We start from the raw sequence: 20,739 nt of genomic DNA on the forward strand, positions 1-20,739 counted from the left end.
ACTTAAAAAGTTAAATACCTTTATATATCTTAAAATTAAAGCATTTAAAGTAAAAGACGCCATTATTAATTAACTCCGTAATCTCCTTATAATTAAACTTCTTAAATAAGTTACTTAAGGTATTAATTATATTATTATATTAAAGCTTTAAAAAGAAATTATAATTCTTAACCTTTCATTAAGTAAGATATATTTCTTTTAGCTTATTTTTTAATCCCTTAGGCCGTTTATATTATTAAGGTTATAGCGATTTTAATATTGCTAAGATTAGATTTAATTTAAATTAAATAGGCTTATTAGGAGTATTATTTAAGTTAAAAACCAGCTAAATATTATCTTTATTGTTTTTATCTTAATAATATAGCTAAATTAATATTAATTAAAAAACTATTAAGTCATTTAAAAGGTTTAATATAAGGTTATATTTATTAATGCTAAACAACTTATATAATCCTTGCTACCTATACTTTTCTCGCTATATTTATACATTACTTTATAATAAAAGACTTAATACTTTCATAATATTTAAGCCGTTATAAGTATTTAAAGCTATATTAACTTATTATTTAATATAAACCTTACATAGCTTTTTTATAACTTTTTAAATAATTACTACTTTCTTAAAAGTTAAGGAAGTTAATGCAAAATCTTTTATAAGTTTTAAATATGCGCTAAAAATAAGGAGTATTAAAATAATACCGTTAAAGCTAATTATATTATTTATTGCCTTAATAGCCATTTATAAAATAGCTTTCTTAATATAAGTTCCTAAGAATTTAATATAAAAAATATTAAAAGCTTATTAAAGCAAAGCATAATACCTTTTAACCTTACCAATAAATTAATATACCTTTATTAATACTTGCTTATAAGTAATGCCCATAATTTATATAATGCTTTAAAATTTTGCTAAGGTAAAGTTAATTCCAGCATTATAAACAATATAGTTTAAAGGTTTTAAATAAGTATTTATTTAGCACTGCTGAATAACTTTTTATATATTCTTTATAAAAAGAGAAATAAGAAATCGCCTGGCTTGAAAAAAGGTTGCTAAATCAATAATTTATAAAACGGGCAAACTAAGCAAATATATAATATTTATAATAATTTTATAATTAAAGTTAATATTATCCCAAAGGTTAAACTTAAAACATTATAATGCCGCGAAATAAAGTTAATAATAATAATAAAACTTAAAAATTACTTTTAAAATAAAAGGATTAATATTGCTATAATTAGCATTAATAAAAAGATATAAAAAATAGTTAATTAAAAGGTATTTAAACTTATAATAAAGTTGCTAAAGCTTTATTTTTATTAAAAATATTACTAGCATATTATTGCTTTCTATATTAAGGAAAATCCATAGGTATTCCTACTTTTAAATAATTAAAAAGGTTTTCTTTAAGTACCTATCTTTTTATTAAATTACCTTATTAATAATATTTTAAAAGAAAAAAGAGTTCTTATTTATATTTTAAATATAAAAAAGGAAGAAAGTAGGCTTATTTATAATATAAAACATTAATAGTCCTATTAAAGTATTAACTTATATTATATTAAGTAACTTAATAAATAAGCCTAAGCCAAATTATACTTATACTTTACTGGCTTATATAATGTTTAAATATATAAAAGATATTTAGCGTTGTAAAGCTTAAAATTGCTTATATTTAACTATTAAGAATATTGCTATACTTATATTTAGCATAATGCCTTAATATTATTAATAAAAGTATTAATTTTAAATAATAAATATCTTTGCTAATAAATAGTTTTTAAAATTAATATAAATATTAAAACTGCTTATGCTATTAAAGAAGTTATAAAGAAAGGCTTAGTTTATTAAAAAGGTATAATAAGTATGCCTCTTTTCGCTATTATTAATAGCTAAAGTTATTATAATGCCGGCAGCTTTAAAATTAAAATCTTTAAAGCTAATAAGGAATATATTAAATTTATTATTATTAACTTATTATTTAATATCCTTATATATATAAATATATATAGCTTTAATATATTATTAATCTTTAAGTAAATAATTTATTAATTAATATCTTTCTTTATAATATATAAAATACTTTTTCTTTTTATATTATATATTATTATTATTACCTTTATTAAGCTAATATTTACTATTATAGCTACCTTTATAAGGTCCTTTATTATAGCCGCTACCTTTAAATTAATAAAGTTAGCTTAAGTAGAAATTAAATTAAAAGCCATTACCCTTAAAAGAAGGTTAAGGATACCTTAAGCGCTAATTATTATTATTATATTACTTATTAAGATAATATTGCTCTTTAATATTTATAATAGCTAAATTATTATTATTTTAATTATTATAACTATTAACATAACTTTATTTATAAGCTTATTAATTATTTCCTATAATTATATATTATAATATAAGGTTTTAAGCTTTTAATGCCTTAATATATTATTATAAGATAAAGTAAAGTTGCTTAATATTTATTAATATTATTAAAATAGCATAATGAAATTTAAAAATGCCTTATATTACTTATAAAATTATATTTTATAAAGGGCTATCTTTATAAATAATATACTTAAGTGCTTTATAGCAAAGCTATATCTTATTAATAAGCATTTAAAAACTATTTATATAATTCTTATTTAAGTTCCTTTATTAAAAAATAAAGAAAGTTAAAATATTTTAATTTATAAAATAATTATGGTAATTATTATTTATATTAAAGCAATTCTTAAGTTTCTTATATACTTAAGTAAATAAATTCTTTTAATTAATAACTTAAGTATAATATATCTTTGCTAATTCTTTAAGTATATATAAAAAAGCTATCTTAAATTATTAAAGCTAAATTTATAAATTGCCATAAGCTTTATTAAAAAGAAAAATCTTATTATTAAGAATATTATATAATTCTTTAATAAATATTTTATTTTTATAATAATATTTGCTTAAATTAACTATTATATTTAAGTTAAGTAAAAAGTTCTTTATTTTTATTAAAGGCAAAAGGATATAATAATTATATGCTATATAAAAGTTATTAACTAAAGGAAGGTTATTGCCTTTTCTTAATAGATTAAAAGGTTTTAAAGGGCTACCACTATCTTTACTATTATTATTAAGTAGGCTAAGTAATTTAAGTAATTTAAGATTAAGAGAATCATTATTATTAAGTAGTTTCTTATCTTTTATTAAGGCATAATTAAAGTTAGGAATAACATAAATACTTAAATTATAATTCTAAATTTAATTAATTTTAAATATAATGCAGTATTTTCGCTTTTAATTTGCTAGCTATTTAAAATAATTTAATACTTTAAGAATATATATAAGTTCCCTTAAAGTATTTACTTCCTAAATATAAATGCCCTTAACTTAAAAAGTCTTCTTAATAATGCACAGCAAGTCTTTATTAACTTGCATAAACATTAGCTTAGTTTAGCCATAAAAGTCCTTAATAAATGCCTTATATGCCTTATTACTTAATATATATACCATAGCTTAAATTTAGCCCTAAATATAGGTATTTAAGTATTATTTGCTATTAAGAAATCTTAAGGAATTTATTTATACTAAGGGATTAAATATCTTAATAATGCTTTTAAGTATAGGAATATAATTCATTATAATTAATATTAATGGACCATTTTAACCGGCAGTATTACTTATTATATTTACTATCTTATTATTTTAATAAAGTAATAATAAAGGTATATTTAATTTAGGAAAGAAAGTAGTAAAAAGGGGAAATAAGTAATATTAAGGGAAAAATAAAAAAGTTAAGGGTTACTTTTATAACTTAGCCATTAAGAGGCAAATTAATTCCTTTCTTTAAGTTTATTTATATAATAAAATATAAATAAATATATTATTAATAAAAATAAACATTAATTTAATTCTTTTAATTATAGCTATTAAATTTAAAAGTCGTTATTAATATTGCTTAAAGCATAATAAATATGCATATATTAAGGGTAAGGGAGTTCGCTATAATTTCTTATTATAATAATTACCTCTTTATACATTAAGTATTATTATCATTATAAACTATGCTATATAAATTTATAATGTTAATAATATTAATTAGCATAATTAAAAGGTTATTTCTTCAAGCCTTGCTAATTTATAATTACCTTTATAACTATTAATTAATATTAGCTAGGTTATATATTATAATATAACGTTTAGTTAGTATAATGGTTAATCATTATTAACTATAAAAGGAAGAAAGGCAGAAGGCCTAACTATGCTAGCTATTTTATATGCAGCGCCAGGGCTGCTGCCTGCCAGGCATCCTAACGGGTTAAAGCTGCCTAGTCTTAAACAGTCCTCCATACAAACAACACCCATTATTCCCACAAATAATAACTTTTATTTATTTAATATTAATAATAATTTAATTATTATTAATAATAAAGATAATTAAAATTAAGCTAATAAAACCTTAATAAAAATTGCAAAAACTACCTTTAACTTTACTTTTATATTAAATATTAAAAAAAGTAAACTGCTTATTAAAATTAACTTTTATAAAATTATTAAAATTAATAAGCTAAAGGCTATAATTATAACCTAAGTTAAAATACTTTTCTTAAATAATATTATTATAATAACTATTATTTAAATTATTAATAACTTTTAATATTAAAATAAATAAATATTTTTTAATAATATAATTAAAAAGCTATATATTTATATTAAAAGCATTAAAACTTTTAATATAAAACTATATAATATTTTTAATAATAAAAATTATTAAAATAATTATTATCTTAAATGCTAAATTATTATAATTTTTATAATAAATAACTTAATAAGAATTTTAATTTTAAATATCTTTTATATATATTAAATTAAAAAGATTTAACTATTAAAAGATTAAATTATTATGCTAACTTAACTTTAAAACTTTTTATATTAAATTATTAATAAGTATATATAAGGCCTATATATAAAAAGATTTATTAAAAAATATATATTATTACTTAAGTAATTTAAGCAAAAAATAACCATTAAAAAGATTAAAAAAATAATAAAAAGCAAGAAAAAAAGATAATAAATAATTAAGCTACTTATAATGCTTAATTTTAAGAAAATAAAAAGTAATTAAAAAAAATTAATTTAAAGCAATATTAAATATATTTTAATAATAAAAATAAAAATAAAAATAATAATATTTATATTATAAAAATATATAATAAAAATAAATATAAGCTAAAAAGTTTAGCATTAACTTTATAAGCATTAATTTCCCTTATAAAAAAGAAATTTAAAATTAAAATTATTATATAAAAATTAATAATTTTTATAAAAAAGCAATCTTAAAAGCTAAGTATTAAGAATAATAAGTATAATATTTAAGAAATAATATAATAATAATAATTATAAGTTTAAAAAGTAATATAATAATAAAAATTATTAAAACTTATTTAAAACCTTATAAGTTATAATTTTAAGCCTTTTTAATAATGCTTTTTTATAATAAAAATTATATATACTTAATATATAATAAATTATAATTTTAAGCTAATTATAATAAAAATTATTAATTATAATAAAAATTATATATACTTATTAAAAAAAAGAAAAACTATAAGTATTAATAAGTATAACCCTTATATTTAAAGGCTACTTTAGTTATCCCCTTTAAGGCATATAGCCTTTTAAAACTTAAGCAGAATAACATTAATATATAATTACTTCCTATATAATTATCGTACATACAAGAGACCTACCAACAAGGACAGTCTCCCCTGGATGATTGTTTTGGAATGACTTTAGACAGTGAATCTATAATTATTATATATTGAACATAGAGATGAATCTTGTTAGATACTCCCCGTCGGACGCATAGACAGCACCCAAGGTTGACCTATCTTTATAACTTATCTAAAATACATTTTATTCCGTTTCCCTCCGTGATAAATTGACAGAGCCGCCGTTTCTGCATGCTCAAAACAGTGCAACATGACACATCATCAGATATGTCTTTTTTGCTGCATAATGATGACAACCACTGATTTCGTGTACGGCTTGTTCATGGCACACGGAGCAGGACTTAAGCATGACAAGAATAATACCGACCGCAAACATCTGCAGGCGGCCGGTCCTTGTTTGGCGGGCTGATCTGAGAGGTTGAATCGCATGGCCAGACAAGCCGAGTGGAGGGCCGGGTGGAGGGCGGTCTGGCTACCGGGTTCACCAGCCGCGTTCGGCCCCGCAAGCCGGCCTCTCTAGCTCGGAGACAAGCTCGGAGGAGCGCCTGGTGTGCCCACGAGCTTGTCCCACGAGCTCGGATATCCGAAGCACTGATCGGCAGTGACCGAGTTCCTGTTCTGTGATTCCTCGGATGTCTTCTTGGTCACTCAGACTAGAAGCTTCGCAGGCCTGACGTGCTTGTCACTGAAAGGGTGTCAGGATTTAGGGCGGCCCACCACTTCCCCGAGTGTCAGAGACATTATTTAAAGTCGGATATGCGCTCTGGGCCCATGCAGAATTGAAGCAGCAGCTTCAACATTGTCGTGTGCCGATCGATTTCTTAAAAGAATTAAATACTAGAAATTAAATCAGGAACAAAATGCAGGAGAACGTGGCCAAGCTCTACCCAAACCCGGAGACGTCCGCCAAGGTATTGGACTGTAAGTGGCTGGCTTTCACAGGCACACACTGGTGAGGTTTCATGTGCGCGATACTCACGAGAATCCAGACTCCATCTCCAAGTCGACTAACCTGCCGGACTGGCTTCTCAAGTATCATGAGTGGGTTGCAACAACACAGAGGTCCCCAGGTATCTGATCAGCACCTATGAGGCACAAGCGCTGGTCTTCCTGTCGAGGCTGGTGGGCGCGAAGCGAGGTATGTCTCTTTGAACAAGTGCTTTTTCCCGTCCCCTATTGCACTTTTCCAGTTGGCTGACTACTGGGCTTATATAGTTCTTGAGATTGGAGTCTACATAGGCTTCAGCGCCATGGCCTGGTCTCATGGGGTGGGCAAGGACGGGCAGGTGGTCGGGCTGGAGCTCAGCGAGAAGTACGCCCGCATGGCGGGCAAGGCCTTCAAGGACAACGGCGTCGAGAATGTCGACATCAAGATCGGCGACGCAGTGGAATCGTACGCGCAGCCCCTCCCCCACCCCCCTTCACTCAAGTCACCGGCCAGAATGTGCTGACGATCGGCTCTCTCCAGCCTCGCCTCCCTAGAGTCATCAGAGCCCTTCGACCTGATCTTCCTCGACGCGAACAAGGACGCCTACCCCAAGTACCTGGAGCTGATCCTGTCAAAGTCAGCGCCAGGCAGCCCCCCGGGGCGCCGGCTCCTCAAGGCCGGCGGGCTCATCGTGGCAGACAATGTGCTGCAGCAGGCCACCGTCGCCGACCCCACGCCGTCGAACCCGAACTACGTGGAAGGTGTGGCGCACTTCGGCGAGCAGCGCGTCCGGGAGCTTAACGCGGCGCTGCACGAGTTCAACGACAAGCTCGTGGCCGAGCCGCGGCTCGAGGCGTTCCTCGTGCCGCTGTTCGACGGGCTGGGCTTGGCTAGGTTGCTTGACTGAGCGCGACGGGTGCCGAGAGCGGACAGGGCAGGGCAGGCGTTGAGCTAGAGCTGGATGCAAGGGGTTCTCATAAAGAAGGGAGCCCCGCTGTTGATGACGGCGTCACGACACAAAGTTACATCATCTGTGCGCACATCAAACCAGATTTGGTATCATGCTTCTTTGACGTTAGGGCTCAGCTAGACGCGGTACCTGAAATACAGGACTGAGTTCACAATCTCCTTTCCTCCACGCCTGGCGACTCGGCATCATGTTGCCACTCATGGATGAACTCCTGCAGAGACTTTTCCTGGGCAACGAGGATGTCTTCTTCGTCGGCTTGGGGATGGGAGCTTTCCGGTGAAGAATCAATCATCGGCGGCCTGCCGATGATGATGTACGAAGTCTCTCCGCTGCACGCCAGTGAGGATGTGGCGTTGCCTTCGGCGGAGGCCTTAAGCGGGAAGATTGCCTCGAGTTTCATAAGAGTGGGCGAGGATGGAGCCGGGCTGCCCGAGTCTCGGCTCGAGGCGACGGGAATGATCCTGATGTGCCACTTCGGGGGCGAAGGTTGATTCGGTGCCGTAGTTTCGCCTTTCAAACGCTCGTCCTCGATCTTCTGCGGCCTCTTCAGGACGGCATCCGAATTTTGGTGAGATTTGGGGGTTCTGGAACGAGCAGGTGAGCGCTGCGGTGACTCATGGACGGGTGTCCTGCATCTTCCTGACTGGTCATGTCTCGGATTTTCTGCATTCTGCTGAGGCACACGGGTTTCCGTTGACGCTTCCACTAGTGACTCCTGACCACTGTGCACAATCATACTGGTATTCTTTTGTTGGAGAGATGGGCGCAGCAGTCTTTTGGGTGCATTTGCGTTGGACAGGAGTTGAGGCAACGAAGTTTGGGCTGCCAAGCCATGCTGGACCTCGTCAGTTGATAAAAGACTACTCCTATTGCTCGGTAGCTCTGCAAAGCGGGCAACGGCAGAACTGCCTGGCGCATTGTCAAGAACACACAAGTCGTTATCCGATGTCTTTCCTTTCTCCACAACGGCATCAAGGCTGACTGCGAGAGACCCGGGCGAGAAAGGTTCTTGGACCGAGGATGCTGGGCTCTGGCTTTGGCTCTGGCTGTCTTCGCTCTCGTCGAACTTCAAAGCCTTCCTCCTTTTGAGCAGCCTAGAGCGGATATCTTGTCGGTGTCCTCCTGTAGCATCGGAATTTGACCTCCTTCGCACAATGATGCACTCGTCTGGCAGGGGGCATCCCTCATCCTCGGCGATCTCGCCGGCGAGCGTGAGTGTCTGTCGAAGAAGCTCCTCTAGGCGTTCGTACCTGTCAGAGCCTCCATCCTCGTGATCGGGGTATGATTTGCTCATTTTGAACATCTGTTACAAGAACTGTCGACATTGGATTTTAGGTGTGTAGGTGCTTTCGTTTCAGTGAAGTTGGGCTTATGTAGACGAGCGTTCATCGCTCGTGGTGTCAACATCATGCAGCAGCAACATCGCTGTCCTTCCTCCACAGCAAAAGCCCAGACGACTTTCCTTTCAAAACAACACGCACCTTCCCCTTGCTTGGAGTTGACCAATCAATGGTCGAAGGCAGCGGATTCGGACCTTCCTTTCCGCTCGGAAGAGGACTGGCAAGTCTGAAGCACCAGTATCACCTTCCCAGAGCCTCCCAATCACACGCCACTGCAAATTGGCCCAGGTCATCCAGAGTGATATCCCACATGGGCTGGGACATCGAGACCGCTCCGCCGCGATTAACAGCGCTCCTGCCACGGAGTCCGGTCACGCGACCATCCCCAGCGAGTAACACCTTCCCAGGGATGCTCTCATCCTCGACTGCAGTATCGAGTCGCCGAGCGGCAATGACGTGCATGCCAGGGGCTGACATGGCGTCGTCAGCGACCACGTCAATGCTAGACCCGGCAGGTCTGTCATACTCAGAAGCGCCCTTGACCTGAACGAGCCAGTCGCGCACTTCAGCTGCAAGGCCACCGGCGACGTATTTGGCGCCGCGGCGCTGGGGGGAGAAGGCCTCAGGTAGTGGACGCTGCTGGACTTCTGCAGTAATTTCGGCTGTCTTGAAACGCGGCGCGTTGTGGAATGTTGGATGGCGAGGAGGTTGCTCTTCTGCCGCCCGAGGCGATTGCGGTTGAGAGTCCGCCGTGGACTTCTCGCGGTCGAAAGAAGATTGGACCGCGATCCTGTCATCAAACACAGGTGTGCTTGAGACCTCTGGTTGTTCGTCATCCTCCATGGGTGCATCGCGTTGGTATTCATCAGGGCTGGCATCTATCTCCGGGGACAGAGAGACCCGCCGGCGCTTTGCTGGCCTGCTCGTCTGGAAATGGCGAGACGGAGACCTGGAGGCCGACAGCGAGTCGACCTCTATGGACTCATCGAGCCGGGTGCGGTGCTCGTCACCATCTTCGTCCGCATCTGGGGATATGGGAGAGGTGTCAATCACGTCGCTCAGGGGCTCATGCTGCGTAGCACGAGGCCTAGCCGAAGATGGCAGCGGCGTTGAAAAGGGCGGTGGCTGCTGTTGAGAGACTGGCCTGGGCGTTGCGGAGGTGTTGAACCGCGGGGTCGAGGCGAATTGGCGCGGGCCGTTGTGCAGGGACAGAGGCACTTGCCTCCCTGTCTGAGGCTGCTGGCCCTTCTTGGGGGGCAAGAATCGCGATTGGGCTGGTGTCTGGACATGATTTAGCCAAGTCATTGTTCGTCTGGTGCATGTGGTCCCGTGTGGGTGAAACTGACCGATGGTGGTGCCATTTCCCCAGAAGATGTTGTAGCTCTTCTCTTGTGCAGGCGATATCTAATGTTTGATCAATCGTCCTTGAGCGTAAAACTAATCCGATCTGGCGGCGCGCACTGAAAGATCGGCTCCAACGTGGTCAAGGTATCCAGAGCAGAGCTGCCTATGCGACTGCCTGCTTGTTGGACGAAGATGTGGGGGCTGGCCACCCGCGGCGAGCTGCTCCTCGTTCGCCGATGCCAAAAAGAATGATCAGGACATTCCATCTTCTTATCAATCCCGACGTAGTGCCATCACCAGCTACGTTGATGATAATCGAGGTTACAAGATGGCGGTTACGGTACTACGGCCAGGTCACTCTCTCGGTTTCGATGACGACCATGCTTAATCAGCAGCCTTCAACCACCACTCCGATCAGCTTCGACCAAGCCAGTCTCACCTTATTTCCTAGAGTACACCCATGCCAATTTTGAACATTTGGTAGAGCTTGTATAGCCTCCAAAGACTTGTAGCAGTCAGCGAGATGACAGTTGCTGGACGATGCGAATTTGCTCCAGCTTTTGGGCATGATTGGGTAACGAGCTTGACGAGGCTGACGTCAAAGAAGCCTTACTGCATGCATGGCACTGCGGAGTCATGGTCTGCCATCGTTCCTGAATTAGACTACCTTCTGCTGAAGAACACTGCCATGTTGATTCTTTTTCTTCCTTCCTCCCTCAGACCGCAGGGCCAGAATGTTTATCCCAGCCCATTTTCGAAGTGCATAAACCCAAGATTGTCCTCAAGTCACAGTGCACAGTAAGTAGTATGCTCTCTCGGAATCGCGCCAAGTTGCAGGTGAGCTTTCACGTAGTCCTACACACTCAAAAAGACTGTCTCCTTCCCTGACTCAATTAAGAAAAACAATCGGTGTCAGCCTCGAGAAATCACTGCCAGAAGCAGGCAGAGCACGTCAGTCGGTACCACTCCAACCTGTATGGCGAGCCACTGCCTTGTCAACGCCAGCTCCGCCAGCTCAACGCCTCTGCTTCTTCGTCTTCTTGCCGCGCGACTCGTCTTCCTCAGCGGCGTTTTCGCGGTCTCGCTTCTTGGCCTTCCGCTCCAGCTCATCCCAATCTTCGCCCTCGTCCTCGTCGCTGGCCTCCTCGTCACTAGCCTCGGCGGAAGCGTTGGAGTCGAAGTCCGAATCCTCTTCGCTGGATTCGGAGGCGTCCTCAAGCTCGCTATCATCAATCTCGAAGTTGCTCTCTTGCTCCTCCTCGTCCTCGCCGTTCTCATCGTCACTGTCATTCGCAAGGAACGACCAGCCACCGTCAGCGAAGAATTGGTGTGTATCGGCAGTGACCGTCTTCATGATAGTTGGCCAGTTAAGGTTCAACGGACCCTCGGTGAATGCAATGTCCGAGGAGTCGAGGAAATCCTTGACGTCCTCCAGTGACTCCACCGGGATCGTGTTGATGTGGTAGGGCGGTCTTGTGAAGTCTTTGAAGACGAAGACAAGGTCAAAGTTCTTTAGGCCGAATTGGACTCTCTCAAGATGTGCGACCTCGATGTCCTCCAGGGTGATGACCATGAATGGTGGCTCCGTAAGTTGGATCAGACACTCCGTGGTTGGCTGGATGTAGACGTTGCTGCGGAACGGAACACCGTGGAATCCGAGATCCCTTATGGGCATGTCGACCTCGATATTCTCGTTCCGTCCAGCTTCAGCAATCTTCTCGGCGAAACCCTTGAACAGACGGTCCAGCTCCGCGCGTCGGCGGCGCTCCTCTTGTTCTGCCTCGAATTCATCTTCGTCACCATATCGATACTTGCGCTTGCGGTTGCCCGTCTCGTCGAACTGAATGTCAGTGGCCTCCCGGTAGAACTGGACATCCCTCGTCTTCTTCTTGTTGCCAACAATGATCGGGTCCTTGAGATAGATATGGATAATAACAATAAGCTCGTGCTCGCAGGGCTGAAAGAACAGATGGCGGACGTTGGAGAAGAGGATGTCGACTCTCTGATGGGGGTTGAGCGGGGACTGGTATCGGATACCGTTCTGGTGTATCTCGACCTTGCCAGGAACACGCTTGCCCTCCATTGCCGGTCGCAAGAAGACGTTATCCAAGACGGCCGGGCGACGGTCTGGGGGAAATAGTTTAGTACATGTACACTCATCAGCTCTGGCAGGAAAGGTGGACCTACTTCTAATCTCGACGAGCTTGTCCTGCTCGACAACATCTTCCATGTCTTTCTTTTCCTGCTCCTTCTTGGTCAAATCTCGTTTCATGTTGGAGATCTGGTTCGCTATCTCAGTGTACCGGTCACCATCCGTCGAACGGAAAGTAAGACTTCGGACAAAATGAGCGGACGCATCCTCAAAGGGCTGGTCATCTTTCCTGCCAACTCCTTGACCCGGCGACAGGAAGTTGATGCGAAGGAAAGACCACTCGCCCTCGTCGCTCTTGCTCGCGTTCTTGATTGTCTGGATGTGGAATGGAACCGGGCGACCCATCACAGGGAGGACGACGGTCGAGTTCTTCTGGTCGACAACAATGCCCATATCGCGGACCTTAGCTGGGAACTGGTTGTCACGCTTGTACGACTCGAAGCGCTTGAACTTCTTGGCCTCGCCTCCGTTCGGGTCAGTTGTAGACTCAGCAAAGCGCGCCATGCCCTCCTTTTGTTTCTTCGAAGCCAATTCCTTTTGATGCTCCTTGCGCCTGTTCTCAGCCTCTTCATCTTTGTCGTGGCCGCGGCCTGACCGCAGACGAGAGCTGGTGATGTTCTTGGCAGCGACGGCGCCAACGCGCGAGTCCTTCTTCTCCTTCTTCGGTGCCGGCTGCTGTTCCTCGTCATCCTTGAAAAAGAACGACGTCGAGTCAGGATCAGCAGCAGCCTCCCCGGTGAAGTTGACCGTACCCTCGGCAGTAACTCGGATGGTGTCCGTTACGATCAAGGAGTAGATCTTGCTGTTCTTGTCCTGTGGCTGAGGGTTCTCGAGATCTTGGAAGCCGGTGGAAACGCAGAGGGTCATCCCGTCCTTCAGAGCACGGCCGTTCTTGCCATTCAAGACCAGGGTCGGATCCTTGTTCTCGAGTCCGATGCCGTATCCGACGTTCTTCACAAAGTGCTTCTCAAGCTCCGGCTTCTTGCTCCGAACGTAGCTGAGAGCTTTGTTGTAGACATCCTTCGCCACGGCCCCGTCTCGAATCTCCTTCAGAATGAGATTATGGACCGTAAGAAGGAATTTGTAGTTGGACTCTTGCGTCTTGTTTGGGTCCACCATGTACGTCCGGGCAATACTGGAACAGTAGGACCTGTACCTAAGACCCATACCGGCAACGATGACGCCCGGATGGAGGTTTTCCTCGCTGGACTCCGCCTGCATCTTGAGATCGAATTTTCCGCCGCTATACACGACTGGGCCGATGGTCCAGTCGAGTTGGGTAGAATCGAAGTCTGACGCAAGTTTGCCGGACGGTAGCTTGACGGACTTCCAAAACTTTTCGTCATCAAGCTTGCTATCCACCTTGTCGGCCAGAACACGGTGTTTGACCTTCTTCTCCTGATCAAGGATCGTGGACATCTCATCCAGGAAGTAGGAATGCATCAAGGCGACGCAGGCCTTGGACGAGTTCCTAACTGCACGAAGTTCGATCTCGTCCTTGGTTGAGAAGGCCGCCGTAGACAGCAGAGGTGATATCGACCTCTTCCACGTCCTTGCAGTCCTCAGAAAATACCGCCTTCCACTCATCAACGAAGGGACCTCGGGAGGCATCTTTCGAGATGACGCCAACTTTGTTCTGTAGAGCCAGTCTTGTCAGCAGATGCAACGGGCGATTCTGAACTGGCCAGAACTCACGCCAGCCTTCTTGATGATCTCGGCGACCTTGACGAAGAGCTTTTTGTTCTCTTCTGCATCCTTGCCCCGCACAAGCACCTCCACAGGAAATTTGTCACCCTTGATCTGGTCGAGGTATTTGGCTATTATCTGTGGTCAGGTCTCGCTCGGTCACTCATTTTCGTGATGTCGCGTTGGGAAAGCACACCTTTCTTCTGGGTGGTCAGGATGTACAGGGTCTCTGGGGTGAAGAGCATCAGGGTGGTGGGGAACTCGTAGCCTAGCAGCCAGAACTGTAGAAATGCAACAATTAGCTTGGCAAGCCCAGAGCGGGCAAGAGGGGAGAGGGCGACGAGGGCACAAGACGTACGTGCATGGCGTTGTTCTTTTGGAAGCCCTGGGCCTCCTCCATCTTGCCCATCATGATGATGATGGAGGAGGCGCCTCCGAAGAGGGCATCTCCAGATCGCTTGTCGGCCTTCCAGGCATTGACGAAGTGGGAGATGCGCTCTTGGAAGAGCTTGTTGTCGATCTTGATGGCCTCCGACATTGTGACTGCACGCGATTGCGGATGCCGCCGCGATTGATGCAGGTGTCAGAAGTCAGAAGATGGATGGAGCAGCAGGTGGTGCTGCGATGGAGTTGGGGAGGAGATCGTCGCGAGGAAAGATTGCGGTCGACGAGGACGAAGACGAGGTGAGACTTGCAGGAGGAGCTGTCTGCCCGTGCTTGCCTTGCCTTAGCTTAGCGGCCAGACGCTACTGCTGCCACTGTAAAGTGTTGTGGGTCCACAGGTCGCGCGTCGCGTCACCAGGCGACTGACTGACTTGCCTGCTCGCGGCTGGGGATTGGCGCCTCAGGCCACAACTTCACAGGGCTGGCGACCTGTTGTATCGTAGGCGAGAACCTTCTTCCTTTTGTAATGAAGAGTAGTCTGTATAACAATGAACTCCAATGAAAGCAGAGCCCAGGCCTTTGCAGAAGACACAGATTCGCCGCAATTTAATCACCAAGACGAGGAGATGGTGCAAGGGTTGGAAGGTGAACAGAAAGATTAGACTAGACGTGGCAGGCAAGAAGGGATGGGTGGTGATGCAGCAGCCGGTTGGTGAATGCAATCTGGCGGAGGGAGTCGGGCTGTTGTCCAGTTGTGGCGAGATGGGACAGTGGTCGATGCTGCTGCTTACCAGAGTCTCCAATGCCACATGGGTATGGCCATGGCGAGAACTATGCCTCCATGTGACTGGAATCCAGGCATTCATTCAGCCTTGTTTGTTTAGGATACCCCATGCTTAGCACTGCTTTGGGCGTTGACCCGGGCTCTCTTTGCCTCTGTTGGAGAGCGGCAACTTGGCATCCACACCACCCCCTCCCTCACCCACACCTAGACAAGCCTTAGACCAGGGTTAGGCGACGGTGTCGAACTCGGTCTCTGAACAAAGGACAATGGACCTTGACCCTGCTACGGAACCAAATCAGGCAAGGTAGACAGAAATCAAAAGGTTCGTCCTCGAGCGGTCACAGCCAGCAGATAAACCTGCAGTGGCCTGGAGACACAGAAGGATCGTGAGGGCGAGGCTGCTTGTCCGATAAAGGCGCCTGGATTTCTAAGCAGCATGCACCTTTTTGCCTACTGTGGATGAAAAACGGTGCTGTATAAATAGGCATCTATGCACGATATGCACGATTCGTCGGCAGATGGGCCCACTATTACAGGATGATTTATTTGCACATAGAGTATATGGTGCACCGTCCGCGACTCACTCGTCAAGACGGGAACGACCTCTGCTCCCACCGAGGTCTAGTCGTCTAGTCTGGGTGGTTCATTGCGGTCCCGGCCGACTAACTGACTGATCAGCAAGCTGCAGGGCCGTTTTCCACGAGTCGCCCCATCGCTCCTTGCCGTTTCCCGCTCCCGCTCCCGCTCCCGGGCTTGCCCATTCCGTGTCGATGGGAATTTTTCTCCCACCTGCCTCTATCTCATGTCAAGACTACTAGGTAGATTCCATGCCCGGCTTCTCATTACGTATACACTCACACAGAGCGCGGCGTGGAGCATCTCTGCCCACCTCGCTTGATCCACAATCACCCAGTCGACGTCCAGGGATATTGCGCAACCGTCCTGCCGCTGTCCAGGCCTGCCTGCACGAGGCGGAATAAGCGCGGGCACACCACCGACGTCGATGCACAAGCTGCAGTGGAGTCCGCAAGCCTGCAGATCGTCTCTCCAACAATAGAGTCTCCTCTGAGAGAGACTTCCTATATCTGAGCCTTTTGATCCCTCTCGTCAGTCTCATACCCTCTTGACCGAATGCAGTGCGTCCTGACCCTGTCATAGATCAAACATCTCATATCAGTCTCCGGCAAATAACTTCAACGGATGATGCAGTGAAGTCACTCGGGCTAAATTCGGATATCATCGGTATCCCAGACGCCTGAAGCGCCCCTCCAGATTGCACTTGCCGCCTCGCTCATCACCAACAGTCGAGCCTTGCGGGCAGTACTCACTCACTCACTCACAATGGGGTTATTGTACGTTCATGCCCAACCCCATCCAGAACCTTGTCTCAGAATATCCTTGCTAATGCCGGCCCGTCAAGAGCTCTCGGCACACCTCTGGATTGGCCAGAAGCCAAGCAAAATGCCGATCAGGTCCGCGAATGGGGCATCAAGGTGAGGACCATTCCCCGGCCAATACTCGGAGCATCCCGAGGACCATGTTGACCGTCAGCCTAGCAACTCCTGGAGATATGGAACAAGGCCAAGGGGAAAGAGTCAGATGCCCTGCTTTGGGGTGACGAGGTACTATTCCCAACATCACCGTCCCCGGTCTCATGTAACAAGAAGCCACTCACTGACATCGCCTCTCACCTTCCACTCAGGTCGAGTATCTCGTAGTGACACACTCAAAGGATGACCCTCGTGTCCTCCTATCCCTCAGGCAGGCAGATATCCTTGAGGCCCTGGCCTCGGACACCAATCTCACTGCGAAGGGTGGTTGCGTCCCGGCTCTTCAAGATGTAGCTGGAGCAAGGTAATATGAGTCCAACTCCGCACTCCAGACCACCAGCTAACTCAGGCGTCAGTGCGAATGAGCCCCTTCCTGTGTTCCATCCCGAATTTGGAAGGTTCATGCTGGAAGCCACTCCGGGCAAGCCATGGGGCATTGAATTTAGAGAACTCCTTAAAGTGGAACCAGACATGATCCTCAGGCGAGCCATCGCAAAGGACCACATGAGACCAGAAGAGTTCCCCATCACTCTCACGACTTTTCCCAGGATAGGAAGCCCCGGTGTCTTCACCGACCCGCACTATCCGGTCTCTGGGCCAAAGCTGCGCTCCCAGTTCGTGCCTGACGAGATCGCGAACCCTCATATCCGCTTCCCTACCTTGGCTGCAAACATTCGCTGGCGGCGAGGCAGGAAGGTCCAAGTGAATGTACCAGTCTTCAAGGATAAGAACACGCCCTGGCCATGGAAAGATCCCACTGTGAATTACAATCTTCACAACTGGCCAGAGGACGACGATGTAAGGAACGGAGCCGCTCCGGACAACTTTATTCACATGGACGCCATGGCTTTTGGTATGGGCAGTTGTTGCTTGCAGATCACCTTCCAGGCCAAGAATATCACCGAGGGCAGGAAGATGTATGATCAGCTTAGTCCACTTGGGCCCATCCTGCTCGCCCTGACGGCGGCTACCCCCATCTACAAGGGCTTCCTGGCAGACACAGACGTCCGGTGGAACCAGATCAGCCGGGCTGTCGATGACCGGACACCTGAAGAGCTGGCCGAGAAGGTATGCCTCTGAACCCCGACGCTCCGTCCTTGATTCGCGCTAAATGATTTCCCAAGCCTCTGCAAAATGACCGTTGGCGCATCCCCAAGTCCCGCTACGCATCCAACTCGACATATATATCCACCGACTCGCGCCTTCGGCCCGAGTACTCGACCCGGACCTGGTCATCGATGAGTCTATCAAGCAGAAGCTCCTCGACGGCGGCATGGACGACCGGCTGGCGACGCACTTCGCACACCTCTTCATCCGGGACCCAATCGTCATCTTCAAGGAGGACCTTGAGAGCCTGGACATGAGCAAGACGGACCACTTCGAGAACATCCAGTCGACCAACTGGCAGCACATGCGCTTCAAGCCGCCGCCGGCCGACAACAACATCGGCTGGCGCGTCGAGTTCCGGCCCATGGAGATCCAGGTCACCGACTTTGAGAACGCCGCCTTCGCCGTCTTCATCGTGCTCATCACCCGCGCCATCCTGTCCTTCGACCTCAACTTCTACATCCCCATCGCCAAGGTCGACGAGAACATGGAGACGGCCCATCGCCGTGACGCCACCCTGAATGAGAGGTTCTACTTCCGCAAGAACCCCTTCACGACCCGCTCGCCGCGCGCCAGCGGCGCGAACACCCCCAACGGCGGCATCAGCAGGCCGCCCACGCCGCTGGGGCCAGTCGAGGACGAGTACCGGCTCATGAGCGTCAACGAGATCATCAACGGCACGGCGGCCGCGGCGGGAGGCGACGCCGCGGGTGACGACGGCCTAGACGACGGCGAGAGTTTCCCGGGGCTGATCCCTCTCGTCGAGAGCTACCTGGACAGCGTCAACGTCGACGTCGTCACGCGCTGCGAACTGGCCACCTACCTGGACCTGATCCGGCGACGCGCCAGCGGCGAGCTCTGGACCGCCGCCAAGTGGATCCGCCACCTCGTCGCCGGTCACCCCGCCTACAAGGGTGACAGCGTCGTGTCCGAGGAGGTCAACAAGGATATCGTCGGCGCCGTCATCGAGATCGGGGAGCGGGAGTGCTCGGGGAAGGGGTTCGGGGACCTAAGCCACGTCCCCGGTCTGGCGAACCTCCTGGGCAACTTCCGCCGTGGAAAGAGGTGTACCTGAGGCGGCACCGCTGGTTGAATGAGGAGGCGATAGGGAGGTTCAAGATGGCCGCGCCGCCCACCGGGCGGTGCGTTGCCTTTGCATTTGGGTTCAAGTTTACCATCAAGTGTTGCACTACAGAGTAAAATGGGTGCACCCACACCCTCCGAGTGTGATTTGACCTCATATGGTGACTTCCTGGATTCCAACATCAAGGCCCCTGGAATCACTCATCGGTCACGCCGGCACTTTTCTCTACCCGGATGGCGTGTTTGGGCCCTCGCGACCAGCGTTTCAATTTCCTAGACATGATAGACATCACAAGACCAGCAATATGAAGTTCATTAACACGGCGTTGGGGTTGAAACATCGCATTGGCTGTCGCCGCTTTCATAAATCCCAGTCATCAGCGTGTGTTGCGACCACCAGTCTCCGAGCTCCCTTCCACGGGACAGCTCCCTGTGAGGCAGCTTCGACTATGATAACATCCCGTGCAGTTCGTTAATATGGTACCTCCCATGGAGAGTGGAATCACTGCCTGGTGTTCTATCTTCTCAAACCTTTACCTGCACTACCAGCTTTGAACTGTGGAACTTTGTCGCAATGTCGTTACAAGTTAACATTCTGGGTATTTCCCAGCTTGGCCGCGTCGGCTCCAATGAGTCGTTTTGAGGTCTGGCTGAGACAGTATCGCCAGGCCAGGGTCTCATAACATCGGGTCTAGACGATAGCTCTACGGGCTGTCGCCCATAGGCAGAAGCCATCAGCTCCCTTACCTCATATTCAGTCGGAAAGCAACGTGACCGAGCTGTCTCGCATGGCGGATGTAATTCCCTCAGCCAGTCCCCCATAACGAGGTAGTTCCATTGAGGCCTCTCAACAAGCAATTGCCCCGCAGGCTCTTACTGGAATGCTCGAATCCCAGGACTCAGTCAACTGGCCTCCTGAACAGGCCCAAAACAACAAGCCCATCATGCCATATCAACACTGCCTCCTCTGATGACATCAAGAACCCTGGAAGAAAGCCCACAACGACACCACAGGAACCAAGTGACAACAGAGCACCGCGGGCCACCAAGGGAGGTGCGGACGTCAGACTGTCCAAAACCATGCCCCGGGTACGCCAGCCGCATCACCCTGACCGTGCAAGGACCACGCCACCAAGGGGGTGGAGGGGGGCCGGCTCCTTCATCGCAAGACCCACGGTCTGTTCGCACGATGGCACGCACACACATGCCCAGAGGCCAGCCAAACAGTCGAGCCGAGGCAGATCTTGCTGGCCGGGGGTGGTGTTGAGAGAATTAAAAGGTGAGCGGGTGGGTGAGCACTAAACAGGGGGGCCCTCGGAGAGTGTGTCCTTCAATGACGCAGTAGTCTATAGACACATTCGCAAGCAAAGAAGAAGAAAGCAAGAGGAGGTACTTCGAAACCATCCCTCCACCCCATAAAAGTTCCTCCTCTCCCCAAACCCGCCAAAGGAGAAGTCCGTGTGGGGCGCTCGTCGTTTTGCCTAGCCTTGCCCTGGGCTGGCATGGCCTGCCTGCCTTTCGACTGGACGTCATATCGGGTCACCTTCTGGTAGAGAGAAATTGTCAGCACCGCACCTGTTTCCCTGATGAGGAAGGTGAGTTGGGAGGCTTGGGGGGGACGGCTGGCTCTCCCAGGGGCCTTCGCCCAGAACGCAAGAAGTCCAGCTCGAGCAATGGCCGCGAATCCGACCCGGTATCT

At 45.1% G+C, this 20,739-nt stretch overlaps 4 protein-coding genes across 4 annotated transcripts; 2 read left to right on the forward strand and 2 right to left on the reverse strand.

Annotated features, from left to right (window-relative positions):
* Positions 1-6,572: 6,572 nt before the first annotated feature.
* On the forward strand, positions 6,573-7,547 carry INS49_012753 (uncharacterized protein; the record flags this gene model as incomplete). Its single annotated transcript, XM_043173455.1, has 5 exons — positions 6,573-6,633; positions 6,702-6,744; positions 6,795-6,850; positions 6,928-7,105; positions 7,181-7,547. The coding sequence occupies 5 exons, from the start codon at positions 6,573-6,575 to the stop codon at positions 7,545-7,547; spliced, it is 705 nt and encodes a 234-aa protein (XP_043022752.1).
* A 211-nt stretch (positions 7,548-7,758) lies between these two features.
* INS49_012754 (uncharacterized protein) lies at positions 7,759-10,311 on the reverse strand (the record flags this gene model as incomplete). Its single annotated transcript, XM_043173456.1, has 4 exons — positions 7,759-8,194; positions 8,543-8,913; positions 9,350-10,231; positions 10,297-10,311. The coding sequence occupies 4 exons, from the start codon at positions 10,309-10,311 to the stop codon at positions 7,759-7,761; spliced, it is 1,704 nt and encodes a 567-aa protein (XP_043022753.1).
* A 998-nt stretch (positions 10,312-11,309) lies between these two features.
* INS49_012755 (uncharacterized protein) lies at positions 11,310-14,670 on the reverse strand (the record flags this gene model as incomplete). Its single annotated transcript, XM_043173457.1, has 6 exons — positions 11,310-12,421; positions 12,482-13,943; positions 13,987-14,082; positions 14,142-14,263; positions 14,329-14,413; positions 14,491-14,670. 6 exons carry the CDS (start codon positions 14,668-14,670, stop codon positions 11,310-11,312), a joined length of 3,057 nt encoding a protein of 1,018 aa, XP_043022754.1.
* A 1,971-nt stretch (positions 14,671-16,641) lies between these two features.
* On the forward strand, positions 16,642-19,032 carry INS49_012756 (uncharacterized protein; the record flags this gene model as incomplete). The annotated part of the gene is made up of 6 exons (XM_043173458.1): positions 16,642-16,652; positions 16,721-16,793; positions 16,857-16,922; positions 17,003-17,154; positions 17,207-17,918; positions 18,106-19,032. 6 exons carry the CDS (start codon positions 16,642-16,644, stop codon positions 19,030-19,032), a joined length of 1,941 nt encoding a protein of 646 aa, XP_043022755.1.
* Positions 19,033-20,739: the final 1,707 nt, after the last annotated feature.

The sequence above is a fragment of the Diaporthe citri genome (assembly GCF_014595645.1).
Source record: "Diaporthe citri strain NFHF-8-4 chromosome Unknown scaffold_6, whole genome shotgun sequence".
NCBI lineage: Eukaryota > Fungi > Ascomycota > Sordariomycetes > Diaporthales > Diaporthaceae > Diaporthe > Diaporthe citri.